At 36.9% G+C, this 14,418-nt stretch overlaps 1 protein-coding gene across 5 annotated transcripts in view; it reads left to right on the top strand.

The window, feature by feature from the left end:
• SLIT2 (slit guidance ligand 2) overlaps positions 1-14,418 on the top strand; it is a 266,165-nt gene that overhangs the window by 144,068 nt on the left and 107,679 nt on the right. For all 5 annotated transcript variants that reach the window (XM_054202905.1, XM_054202906.1, XM_054202904.1 and 2 more), the window contains exon 5: positions 11,656-11,727. In XM_054202905.1, coding sequence (XP_054058880.1) covers positions 11,656-11,727 — 72 coding nt within the window. The remainder of the gene's footprint in view (positions 1-11,655; positions 11,728-14,418) is intronic.

The raw sequence follows: 14,418 nt of genomic DNA, 5'->3' as shown, positions 1-14,418 counted from the left end.
GTAACTGTGACGGTAGCTTACCCGTTGTCAATTTTTTTAATCATCCATGGTAATCCTTTTATAATTTGCTTTGGTTTCTTTCAGTGTTCTTAGCGTACTTTTTGGCACTGACAGGCAACAGCCTCAAAGCCCGAAGCATCAGTGCTTCACATATATTACGTGACAACACACATATTGTATAAAGCTAAGACTGTACAATAAATCTGTCTTGTTAAGCAATCAGCCCGTCTCGAGAGACAATGCCCAAATTGCATCATTCGACTCAAGCAAAGGAAGAGTGAGCACAGTGCCATTCAACATTAATGATCTGCAAGATCATTTCTAGTTCACTCTCCAAATTTTGGCTGTCCCTTGACAAACTGTTCAAGGTTAGTTTTACTGTTAGGAAACACTTGGAGTACTCAGCTTATTATTAGGCTAACAGTTTGGAGTTATGCTTGATGAAAAATGTCTGTGTCCAGGGATGTAATTATTACTTACCTGAATTGGAATAGCAGCTATGCATAATGGGGCTGGATCAGGAACCCGCTCTGCTCCGTTCTGAACAGAGAGAAATGCCATAGTTTGCTGAGTGATAGTTCAGAAGGGAATATACAGGGTTATAGACTGTGTAGTGAAACTAGACAACATACCAGACGACCTTTCAATCAGTTTCTAAAAGTGCTTACGGCTTCAATTCCAAAGCAGATGAAACAATATTAAATATTAAAGACATGTTGACAGCTGTAAACTCCTGCTAAAAAAGAAGTTTTGTTAGAGGGAAAAGTAGTGATAGGTTTTTCAGATACTGTTGAAGAACTTAACTTTTGGAAAGTTAAGTATGCCATCTCATCTATTCTTAATGTGAGCTGATCCCCAAACCAAGCCAAATGGATGTTTCAGCCATGCATATGCTGAGTGTGTAACGTACCAGAAGAAGTGAAAGTTACCTGGCAGCATCTTGCTTTATCTCTTTTAAGTCCTTAACTTGTAGGGCATTTTCAAGTCTATCAAGTGTAATAGTTGATTAAAAATTAATGACCAAATCACCTTTTGAAGACTGGTTGAATTAAAATAGCAGAATCTTCACACTTTTCTTTCTTAGAAAGAAATGGTCTTTTGTGGCTTTGTATGAAATAATAACACATAAAGGTTAAAGTTATTTTCTACTTTGCCTTCAATTCCAACCTGGTTAAATAAAAAGGAGGGGGAAATGCATGAACAAAAACCATATATGCTTTACAAGTTATTGACTGGACTAAATTTTCATTTTTGAAACATTACATGAAAGATATGCATCCATATGAATAAAAGGCATTTTCCACTCTGCAAACTCCGAGCAGGGTTGTAGGTCAATGGTACCCTCACATTTCACAGCTGTGCTGCTGTCTCAGGCATTGTTAAGGGAATGGTACTGCCACTAGAAATGCATGACAAGCAGCAGTCAGTAAAGGTTGCTCAGTATCTTCCTTCAGCTTGACCAATTTGAGACTCTATGGCGGATAAAGAATCATTTTTTCTTTTGGTGGAGGGGGGTGAGTGTTCTTAAGAGCTTCAAGTTTTTCTTTCAAGGGTCTTTTTCTATCCAAAGGATTACATTGAAGCCAAATTTGAAGTAGTATTGCAATTCCCTCTCTTTGAAATTGTGGGTGGTCCTTTCCTCTTTAGGAGCTACACTGTGTAATTATTTCTATTTTTTATTTTGTAGCCCTAAACAAAAGAGAGTTACATATTAATTTAGTGGAACAGACTAATAAAGACTGCTTTCCTTTTCAAAAATAAATTCTAAGAGTCCAGTAAAATACATGTGTGGTCCTAATACTTCTATTTTATTTTACAATTAGCATTTGCCACACTAGGACACTCTAGCACAATAAAGAATAACTGCTGAAGCTCCTTAAGCAATTATTTTCAAATGGTACCAGAATATACAAATTGATTTAAGTGAACTGTTGGAGACATTGTAGAGTAGAATTGATTTTGCGGCCCATAGATTAACTTTCATGCCAAGACTGAGATTGGAGGGTTTGGCTTATTCCAAACCCAAAATGTGATCCTATTAAAAAGTCAGACAGGCCCGGTACTTGTACTCTGTGCCATTTTCATTCCGCAGAAATTACCAATTACTACTACTCAAAATTATAAACAAGTTAATATCATATGATATTGGATAGTTATGAAGCGTCGGGCTGTTTCTCAAACAAAAAGGGCTAGTGCTAATTGTCATTTAAATTTTTGATGACTTATCCTAAATGTTAAGGTTGAAGGTACTGATAAACTCTCAGATTATCAGGCTGGCAGTACTCCTATTGTTGCGTTAGTTTTACTCTTTTTTATATATATTCTGTACTGATACGTAAATTATCTGCACCTCTGCTTTAATAAATAAATAGATAAAATGGATAAAAATGTCTGCTACTTAAATAATACAGATAATAATATATGAATAGCCATACTAAGAAATTTTAGATAGATAAATGGATCATATTTAAACATTAATAGTAAAAGAAACTTCATTGTTATCATTAAAAGCAGTATCATTAAAAACTGAGAGATGAAAGTGAGCAGGGAAATTTAGTCTGAATGTTCTTAGAAAAGTGGGAGATTCATTCCTTACCATAGAAGTCGCTGTGACTCACATCGTTTTGTCCATATTGCAGTGGTAATTGCCCTATGTTGTGAGATATGGAATATTCACTTGTGCGATGTAGCACATGGTGGCACAGGGAGTGATCCTGCTTTAGCGGGGGAATAGATTATGTGTCTGCTGTGTACAGCATCGGAATCTCTAGGGAGTCAACAGAGCAAATGGAAATCAGTGATGCAGAGAGAACCTGAAATTCTGTGGTCTAAATTTTTCTCATGTGCTTTGTGCTCCCCAGCACGGTACTGGTACATACTACCACTGATATATACTACCTTGATTTCTCCATCTGTAAAAGGAGGTTAATAGTACCTCTCTCAAACGTGAAATTTTATTCCTCTTATGGGAAGCAGGTTGGAATGATGATACGACCAGCAATAATGATTTACGGAACTAATGCTAGGATTTATAATTCAGATTTTTGATCTTCACAAGGAGATAAATATGTGCCTAGAGCCATATCGGCCCCTGCTGATACTATTGGACTCTTTTTGTATCTTCATTATGAGGAGAAATAGCTGCATTGGATGCTTTACTGAAGAATTAAAAAAAACCAATTGAAATCAATAAGAGGCAAAATTGTTTTATCGCATATCCAAAGAAAAATCATACAGCAGAAGTCGTGGGTTTGATGGTTTTTTGGTTCTTTTTTGTTTTGTGGTTTGGTTTTTTTTCAGAACAGGAGTTTAGACTGAATTGTTAAGCATATATTTTTTTAAACATTTCCCTATTCTGTCTGTCTTACTTTATCTGTAGACCAGCCGAAAAGCTATGCCTTGCTAAAAGAACATGAGAAGCCATTTGAGTATAAGATTATCTTCATAAATAAGTGATGCAGTACAGTAACTTGTTATACAGTAACTCTATAAAGCCAAACATATGTCAGTATTGTATCAATTAACGGGATAAGCCTCATTTGACTGATGGGAAAGGTACTTGCTTGTTTGACTATATTAATATATTTGCTGAACATGGGATAAAAACCTGTTGTGTTCTAGATTAAAACATTCGCATTTGTTTAGTAAGCTTATGCTACAATGTGATACTTTTCTACCATGATGGAATTCTAATATGCTTCAAGAGGTTTGGTTCACCCGAGCTATTAATTCTAGAGGATACTCTCCCTGCATTTACACCGTAATGTAATAATTCAGTAGCATCTGTATTCTTGAAGCCTGTACTTTGTTTTGATTCTTGTTACATAGTTCTGAGAGTAATTTTCATGCTTATATACCTTATCCTAATACAATAAAACTAGCGGTTGCCAAAGCGTGCCTTTGTAGCATTCAAAAAAGGTCTTAGATTAAATTCCTAGTCATATTGCAACTTTGCAATTTAAAAGTATGGTTGTGTGATGATAAATGAAGGTTCATGAGCAGTAAAAAATATCTGATCAAAAGTTTTCCCTTATATTGCAAACCACCTAATACGGAGTAGAAGTACATATTTATTATTCAGATTCAGAAAGTGGAAAACTGTCTGGCATTTTAGGAGTGAAATCCAAATCAGAAATCCAGCAAAACAAAAAAAACCTACTTTGCTGTTTCATTCTGTCCTCTTTACATTGGAAAGCCCACTGCTACAGCAGCTTTTGCAAATAGAGGCAGCTGCCAGCGTTAATCATATTAAATAATCTCTTTCCATCCTTCTCTTGAGACATACAAAGACACAATTGAAACTTGGGGCTGTGGCTCACTTCTCTTATGCGTCACGTCGCAGCGTGCTCTCGCCTTCCGGGAGCTCAGGTTTTACTGCTGGTGTCTTCACTGCCTCCCAGTGAGGCAGAGTACTTCATTTTCCATAACATCCAAACCAGGGGAATACATAATAGCTCTTGCAAACCTGGGTCTTGCTTTGGAATATGTTCATGATTTTAGATGGCATGCCTCATTAAGGTGACTGCGGCTGGAGAAGTAGGAAAGCCATGGACCTGTTGGAGCAGGTCCAGAGGAGGCCACAAAGACGGACGGAACACCTCTCCTGTGAGGACAGGCTGAGAGAGTTGGGGTTCTTCAGCCTGGAGAAGAGAAGGCTCCAGGGAGACCTTATTGTGGCCTTTCAGTACTTAAAGGGGGCCTACAGGAAAGATGGGGACAAACTTTTTAGCAGGGCCTGTTGCAATAGGACAAGGGCTGATGGCTTTAAGCTAAAAGATTTCATGCAGAATATAGTTAGCTAACATTAAAACTATTATTTTCCAGTAAGAAGAAAGTACTAAGCAAGGCTTTATTCATGTCAGATATATTTAATTATTAAGGATGCTGATTATGGAATAGCCACCTTCTGAGCTGTTTTTATGAATTGGCGTAAATAAACTGATAAGTATTGGATGCTTAGTTTGACTCAGTATTTCTGCCTTTTCCTTTAAAAATCAAAACACATGACTCATTCTCAGTACGCAGTATTTTACAAAGTAGAGAATGGCAGTATAGATTTATGATATCGCTGGTCAGACACAGAGGGAGGTTAAACCATAGAGGAAAATAAAATTACAAGTAATTAAATTTAGAAGCAGGTTTGCCATCTTCAAAAGATTTATTGTTTCAGAACAAACAATGGTTTTAGCCACACAAGAAAACTGTGACACAGCCGTAACATCATATGATATAGATATTACATGTGGTGTTTCAATTTATATAATTAAAAATTTAGCACTCCTTTTAAGGGTAAATGCGATATTCAACTGGGAACCATACATGGTGAGTAATAAAATAGCTGCAATGCAGTGCTGTCTGCATTTTTTAAGAGCTGAAGCACTCTATCAGGCTCATTAACATCGGGTTATCTGAGGGCTTTATCCTCAGATAAAAATGCAACAGTATATATGTTTTTGAGGTTTTCTATGGGAATAAGTTATTATATTCTATTGGTGTGAATTTCAAATGTTAGCAGGATTCTAGGCTGGGGTTTTTCTCTCTGATATACTTCTATCTACTAACCAGTAAATATGATAAATAGAAATTTCCATCCTGTTCTTAGGAAGAATTCAGTAGTAGCAGGGTTTTGGCAAGGTCTTTCTGCTATTTCCACAAAGCATAATGCATTATGATTACTAATGTACACTGGAGAAAAAAAAAAATAATTAACTGAATACATAAAATGAAGCTGATTTTGGGGGGAGGGTGGGGATGAGAAGTTTGATTATTTTTTGTTATTGTTGTTATTAATTTTTTCCTATTTCATTGGCTTGTGAAATACAGAAATCTACATTCTTTCGGGCATAATCTCAAATTAGAAAAGTTCTACTGTAGTGTCATTGAAAATATCAGAATTAAATCCTTAATCTTTGGAAATCAGTTTAAAAGCTGAGGCATATACGATTATCAGTATACATAGCATGTAAATTGCCTTGACCTGGTTTGTTTAGAAATAAATTATATTTTATGTAAGCACGATAATTCCAGGACTTACTTGATCACGGATCTTAGAGAGGCTATAGTCTTTCTCTGGCTTTATTACTGAGTTTGAATACTTGGATAGACTATGTTAATTTAAAAAAAATAAATATTTAGGTGCAACATATTTAATCTCTGATTTAGAAACACACACCTGACCTTCTGTGAGGGAAAAAAAAAAAAAAAGCATGCAAGTTTTTCAAAGAATCACTCTAGTTGGGCAAGAACTCAGAAATCTTTGTTCATTTTCCTCTGTGTGTCTTCAGCTTTGTTTGGTATATGGATTTGGTTTTCTTGTTTTGCTTTTGAGAACATGGGATTTCAGACAGAATATTACAATTCAGAATAAGGCTTGTCATGTACTCAGCTTAAAACAAATCACTAGAAACGTGATGGTACAGTTGGGTCTAGAGCAGCTCAGGTGCTCATCGGTGCCTTCTCTGAAGAGCCTCTTTCAGCTGCTCCCAGGCTAACTTGCCTGGATGGCTTTTTGTGTGAACATCTATTTAACCCCAATTATGGTGCCACCTTTTGTCTTGAGGACATCTCAAACTAAAAGTGACTGAAGTTATTATACGGCAGTTCTGGCCCCGCGCACTGTTTTGGTAATGGGTGAGTGGGGCTGGGAGGTTGAAGGTGCTCTGCTGGCAAGTGAATGTAATGAATGAAGCCCACAAAGTTGCACTAATGAATTTTCTTGAAGGGTCAATGTCTATGGTACTCCACTTCAGACTTAATAATTTGGAATTTATCTCTCTAGGAATGATACAGTAGAGTCAAAATATTTCAGTTGAAAGAAGGCTGTAAGACAACTGGAATCTGCATAAAGATGAATTCATCAAAACATCTTACTAGACCATTGTGTTTTATTAAAAAAAAAATCTTAATCTTAAAAAATCTTGGCTTTTTTTAATCTACCTGTATATAAAACCTTTTAAAATCAGTCCTGCTGTTCCAGAGGAATGCTGGATTTTCATGTAAAGTCGTGGGCTGTAATAAAAATGGAAAAGAATTTGTTCCAATTGAAGTATCTTGGTCAGATTGCTCGTTTCAAATGTGAAGACAGGTTCCAGCTTTTTCTTTCAAAAATACAGATTTGTTCTTGTAAAAGCAGGATGTTCTGTTGTTTAGTGGCTTAAATTTTACAGAAGTGCTTAGAGGCTCTTTCATTTTAGGGGTACCAAGTGCCATCATAAATTATACCCAATATCCAAATGCTGCCTCTTTTTGAAAAGGGATGTGAAGTTCATAGAATTATTAGTGCAGGAAAACAATGACCTCAGGCTGAAAAGGGGTTTGCACCTTTCTTCACTACAAAATATAAGCCGTAAAGTCAAATCAACGGAACATAATGGCCTGCAAAATTGCCTAGTTTTATCTACAAAACAGATACTTGCCCCATTTCCCCAGAAAGTCACAGTGCACCCTGTGCTGCTTGTGACCTTCTTTTCTGTGAGCAATCTAAGAATTGCAGTGGAGCAAGTTAAAACATCATAAAAGAAGACCACACAGCAATTTCTTACCGAGTCCTGGGTCTGCAGTGTGAAATGTAGATGTAATTTATGCAAGAAGAAAAAGTTGAATGTTTGTTTAAGCCCCTCAAGGTTTTTATAAGGAAAACTTTTTAGACTGAGCAGATGAAAAGTTGAAACAATCAATAAATAATTACTAAAAATTTTTCCTGCTATAAGTAGGCATAAATTGTGAGTTGAAAATCAGTCGTTATAAGAGAGGTAGAATTTTGCAATGAAGGAAGGAATGAATAACTTACACTTTTGTTAGATAAACAATTCCAAGAAAGTTTCACAAACCAGCAGACGCGTTGCAAAAAAATTTCTCTTGGAAAATGACATTTGCCAACCTAACTTAGCTCTCCCCATTTTAGAGGGATGCTTTAAACAAGTGCCTTGCACAGGAAGGTTGGGAGCCTTTGCAATCAAGTAGTTCATATTTCAAATGTGCTAAAATTAGCAGGGAACGGTGTACTTTAGTCTACATGAGCCTGTCCTGGTGTTGACTGCGTGGCCCCAGGGGTAAATGTGGCATGCTGTTAGTTTGCTCTCTTTCCCCTGTGCATACACACAGACATACGTATGCACACATACAATCACAGAATTTTTCAGAGTTGGAAGGGACCTCTAGAGATCATCTAGTCCAACTCCCCTGCTAAAGCAGGATTGCCTAGAGCACATTACTCAGCACTGCATCCAGGCGGGTCTTGAAAGTCTCCAGAGAAGGGGACTCCACAACCTCCCTGGGCAGCCTGTTCCAGTGCTCTGTCACCCTCACCACAAAGAAGTCTTTTCTCATATTAGATTGGAACGTCCTATGTTCCAGCTTGTGCCCATTACCCCTCGTCCTGTTACTGGGAACCACCGAAAAGAGTCTGGCTCCATCCTCCTTAAACCCACCCTTTAGATACTTGTAAACATTAATAAGGTCCCCCCTCAGCCTTCTCTTCTCCAGGCTAAAGAGTCCCAGCTCTCTCAGCCTTTCCTCATAAGGGAGATGCTCCAGTCCCTCAGTCATCTTTGTTGCCCTGCACTGGACTCGCTCCAGTAGTTCCCTGTCTCTCTTGAACCGGGGAGCCCAGAACTGGACACAGTATTCCAGTTGTGGCCTCACCAGTGCAGAATAGAGGGGGAGAATGACCTCCCTTGACCTGCTGGCCACACTCTTCCCTATGCAGCCCAGAATTCTGTTGGCCTTCTTGGCGACAAGGGCACATTGCTTGCTCATGGATAATTTACTGTCTACCAAGACCCCCAGATCCTTTTCTGCAGAGCTGCTTTCCAGCAGGCCCACCCCTAACCTATACTGGTGCCTGACATTCTTCCTCCCCAGGTGCAGGACCCTACACTTGTCCTTGTTGAACCTCGTTAGGTTCTCCTCTGCCCAGCTCTCCAGCCTGTCTAGGTCATGCTGGGTGGCAGCACGGCCCTCTAGGGTGTCAGCCACCCCACCCAGTTTGGTATCATCAGCGAACTTGCTGAGCATACACTCTGTCCCCTCGTCCAGGTCATTGACGAATACGTTAAACAATACTGGTCTAAGTATTGACCCCTAGGGGACACCACTGGTTACAGGCCTCCAACTTGACCCTGCTCCATTGATCACAACCCTCTGAGTCCTGTCACACAGCCAGCTCTCAATCCACCTTGCTGTCCCCTCATCTAGTCCACACTTCCTCAGTTTCCTAAGGAGGATGTTATGAGAGACAGTGTGAAAAGCCTTGCTGAAGTCAAGTCTCAGTGCATTGTTTATTGAGGACCCTGGCTCAATAGCTCTTACTTGTGAGTCCTTGCATTCATGCTAAGATTTGCATTTAGTCAAGAAAAGAAAGTTTTTGACCATTGATATTTTTTATTAGATTTTAAAAAATAATTTACATATTGTCTCAATCTTATTCATCGTCTTCTTTTTTTAATTATATAAAATGGTGAATGATGACACTCTATTATCTGTCATAAAAAGCGTAATGGACCATTACCCATACCTCCTGCAGTATATATTTATGAGTATGGCAGTGGTTTACGTAGATACATACATATATCTGTGTTATAAACTAATCATTGATCGTTATAAAAATCACTACTGCTATCTTAACTGCTTTACGGAAAATTTTTATATAGCTAAAATGTATTAGTCAATTAAACAGAAGTGTAAATATAGATATTTGCTGTTTATACTTACAATGGAATTTTTTTCAAAGGAAGTAGGCTGTTAAATCATGTTGCCGTAACAAATGCTGAAGGCTGCTTTCTCATTCATTGCCATTGAATTTATTGTTGGAGCAGTGCAGTCATATCCCATTTCAAGATTACTTAGGTGGCTTGAAAATTAAATCACAGCTCACAGATTCTCTTTTTCACACATGGTTAATAATAGTAAAATTGGGTCTAGTTTTAAATACACCTTGCAAGATATTGCAGTGCAGTTAGATGAGTGAACTGTGAAGGATTTAGTAAATAGAATGTGATTTTCCATAAATTCAGAGTGAATTGGATAAAACAAAGTTGCTGTCAATGTATATAGAATTATTTTCAAAGGGATTATGTTGATATAAGTTTTGTTAGACTCAGGCAGTGTGGGATTTTATAAAGTCCTCGAATTATTTTTTTTAAGTTCATAAATCTGAATGAGATCTCCAGGAATGATTACTAATAACTGGAAACATGAGCTCATGCTAGATTACGTTTTAGGGAAAGAATATGTTAAAAGCATGACTGTTTATATTTAATCAACGAAATGATTCTTGCTTATTCACTTCATCTGAGTTAGATCTCTTATATCTATGCACCATTTTGTAATGTTTCTTCTAAAAGCTGTTTCTGAAAAGGTCATCTAAAAGATGTCTCTAAAAAGCAAAACATTGGACAATTTTACTTCTCCTGTTAGGGGTTGGAGTGCATACGATGTGCTTTTGGAGCGAAGGTCCTGATTTGGTTCTACCAAAATGAAATCTACTTCTGCTCTGCAGACTGGCTGAAAACCCTGGTGTAGACACAGCTTGTATGCATCTGATTCATTTCTAAATTTTATTCCGAGGCTCAAGTAAGCCTCTTCATATAATTTCTCGTATTCTTGTGTATACGTTATCTATAGAGATATGCATCTCTGAATGCCTCCAAAAGAAGATCTGATTTTATAATTTTAAGACTACAAGGCAGATAGGTCCTTTTGAAGGCCATCAGACATTTCTGAACCATCCGAGTAGTTTGATCCAGGGTGCCAAACTATAGTCTGAAGTTAAACCTTCAAACTGCACTAACGACTTTAATCCACTGATCATGTCACTGAATTAATGGGGTTAATAGGGTATAGCATACATGAAAAGCACTGGATTGTAGTTTGGGTTTGTTTTCCTTTTTTTTTTCTTTTTTTTTTTTTTTCTGTCTCTTTTGCTACTGTCGTTACTTCAGTTCTCTAGGTTCTATTTCCAATATGGAACTGTGAAGGCCAAAAGTATTTCTAAAATTTTAAAAAAAGTTTGGTTGATATTGCTAGCAAAAAAATATTAATGAATATCTCTCTTTCAGAAAACACACTAGTTTCAGTTGGCCGGGTCAGCTGGTCATGAAGGAATTTTGGGGAGGAGCATTAGGTATCTGGTGGAGGATGGTTTTTAATGCCTTCTTTTAACATATATGGTGCTTGCCACTGAAACAAAATTCAGAAATATATTTATCTCAGATGTTATACAGATTGATAGTTGTTTCTCAACAGCTTGCTACTTGTTCTTTTTGCTTGTTTTCAGTCTTCCTTGCATAAAGCTGAACACATGATCAAACATTGGATGTCGTGGGTTTGGAATGGGTTGAAAAGTAAAATCAAACAGTTAAAAATTAAATCAGTTTGGCCTTTGTTGTTAAATTATGTAATGCTTCTTTTGTTTGGCATATATATTGTTGCTTTGTAAAGGAGATACTTAGTGCAAGACAGATAAACTAATTTGAGTATTATTGCTGCTCCTATTTCTTCAATTACAAATCAGTTAAGGTAATAAAATAAGCTTCATTCAAAACACTGACTGAACTGTAATGGCTGAAATTATTTCCCTACATGTTCTTTTTCTTATATACAGAAATAAATATATATGGCAGGTTCTAAGTTTAATTTAATTTTTTTTTTTTTTAGTGACCTCAGTGAAAATCAGATTCAAGCAATACCAAGGAAGGCATTCCGAGGAGCCGTAGACATAAAAAATCTGTAAGCATTTTCCTCCTTCATGCACGTATTCTGATGGTAATGCTTTGTCAATACAATGTGCTTTCGTTGTATCAGATCTCTGTTTCCCAAGCACTTTTATAGCTGCTTAAGGAATCTCTGCATAAAATCAACACATACCATTTGTTTTGGCAAAATACTTTAACGTATCTTAAGCATCCTAAAATTACCCTATACAAAATCTAAAACATTGAAATGGAGTTGAATGCAACAAGGCATTATAACTATTTGCTTATGGTAACCAGAGTTTAATATTTGAATGTCAGGCTATTTTAAACATTTCATTGTTTCATGTGGAAAATTTCATTTTGCTGTGGGTCTAAGAGTTTGCCTTTTGTCAGCTTGTATAAAAGAAAGAAAGAAAAATCGTGCTATTATCTTGTTTTGCTAGCATATATTTTTGTACTTCTGTGACTACTTTTCTTATGCAATTTTCTTCTGTGGCAAAATAAGTCTTTTCTAAAAGACAGATATTCGTTTTCCTGGAGATAGTGACCCTGAAGTTCATGGGCAGGTTTTGAATTCTTATGGCTTCTAAATGTGGAAGTATGTGAGTTTCAAGACAAAGGAAAGCAGTGACTTTTCGACTTTCTGTTTAGAGTGGTAGATCATTTTAGTGGACTGAAAGACCTGAACGACCTGAAGACTGTGATGAACTTGCATAGTAGGAAATAGAAGGTCATGCACTCAAAAGCTATAACCCCTGCTGTAAGCTGAGGACTCATCACTTATAAACAATCAACAAAGACAGAGGACGTATACTAGTGGGTTCCAGAAAGACTATGGAGCTGCCAATGTGGTGCAGCTGTGAAAAAATATAATTGCTATCTTATGTGGCATCAATGAAAACAGAGAAGTATTAGGCCGTTATATGAGGGTTTCACGTCATTTCTATTGAAATACTTTTTATTAATTGAAGTTGCCGGGGTTAAAACAGATGAACTTTTTAGTTGTATTACTTGGAAAACAGACTGCTCCATGATTACGAAGGAAACGACATGATGTCATATCCCCAGTAGGAGGCAACTGGACAGGGAGCCCTTTGCATTTCCATCTTCCTGTGATGGACTCTGCTTCATTCTGCACAGCACTGCACAAAATTCAGTTAAGAGGATGTCTTTTCAAAGATTTAGCAAAATGCCCACGAGTTTGGCCTAGTTGATACGATATTTAGAAAATTTTAATTTTTTTTATTTAACCATGTTTATGATCTGGTTCTTCCCTGCAATGAAGTCCTACCACTTCTTAACGGAAAAACCACTATGTTCAAATCTGTTCTGTTCAGAAACATGCAAACGCTTCTCAAAGTAGCTCTGTTACTTTCTTTAATTGATGTTTTATGAGTTTGTATTGAGAACTGGTCTGGTCATTATTTATGGTCTAAAAGGGGCTTGGCTACAAGGAGAAGCCTGCATTTTTCTGTGTGATCTTTTATATTTGAAAATTGATACAGCTACAGAAAGGAACTTTGGTAGTAAAAATAACAGCATCGAGAATTTTCTAGTGACAGGGCAGTAATTTAGAATGTAATAAGTATATATGGGTAGCTAATTCCAGACAGGAACCTAATTAGGATGCTAATCTTTAGCTAAGATAATATTTATATCTTGGTGTGCATTTTCAAGGTAAGGATCCTGAATTATGCCTAAAACATGCATAAAACAGTAGATATACCCTTTAAAGTCTTTCTCTTTTGGGAGATAATAAAAAAACCACATTCATAAAGGCCATTGCATTGCCACAAAGGCCAAATCATGTCTGTGGCATATAGTTTATTGTGACAGCATAAATACTACAGTTACATCCTTTATGGGTGGTCCCAAGGAGACCAAAAAAAAGGAAAAAACAATCGGAAATCTTTATAATCCCACTACAATTGAAGGTCCTAAGAAATACATTTCTCTGTCTTGTAAATGCTAGCTACGCTCCTGGTCATTCAGGAAGAGCACCTTATATTGTGTGAGGTGTAGATGTGAGCATCAGAATGACGAGTGAGTTTGTGGGGTGAGTCAGGTGGATTCTAGCACAGCATTTATGTAACTAGATCAGGCCGTGGAGCCTTTTCAGAAGCTTGGGCAAGAAGATTTGAACCTTAGCCTTCCATTTAGCCTTGGACATTACACTTAGAGAAGGGTGATGGCTAGAATTGTGCTATTTTTATTTCATTGTTGAAGAAAATTGGGACAATTTGTGAGTGATAGCTGTAGAAAGCATCATTCTGCAAAAGAAGAAAACTATGAAGTGTAGGAATTTAGGATCTATTGGGTGAGTAATTTAAGGTCCAGGAACGAAATATTTGTGTATACTTACTGAGAACTGTCATATCGGAATGAATATTTGTTCTAATTTCAGCATTTGTTCTGTAATTGCCTAGTGGTTGAGCATAATGTTAAAGATGTTAACCAAACATATAGAAGAGATAGGTGAAGGTACAACCTGTATTAAAACATGTTGTAAATTCAGGATTTGCTTTTTGTAACAACATTAATTACATCAATTTCAATATAAATTACAGAGACCTTTTTTTTAAATGCAGTGAGTGGCAACCATCCCATCTAGTAAGCTTTTTCAAAGGTAGTTAACAAATCTTACAGAAGTTGACCTGATTACCTGTTTTCCTCAATGGAGACTCATTGTTTTCTCACTCTCTCTAAGTATTTCCCCATCCAAACC

This window comes from Rissa tridactyla, chromosome 5 (assembly GCF_028500815.1).
Source record: "Rissa tridactyla isolate bRisTri1 chromosome 5, bRisTri1.patW.cur.20221130, whole genome shotgun sequence".
Classification (NCBI taxonomy): domain Eukaryota; kingdom Metazoa; phylum Chordata; class Aves; order Charadriiformes; family Laridae; genus Rissa; species Rissa tridactyla.
This window is presented reverse-complemented; position numbering and strand designations above follow the sequence as displayed.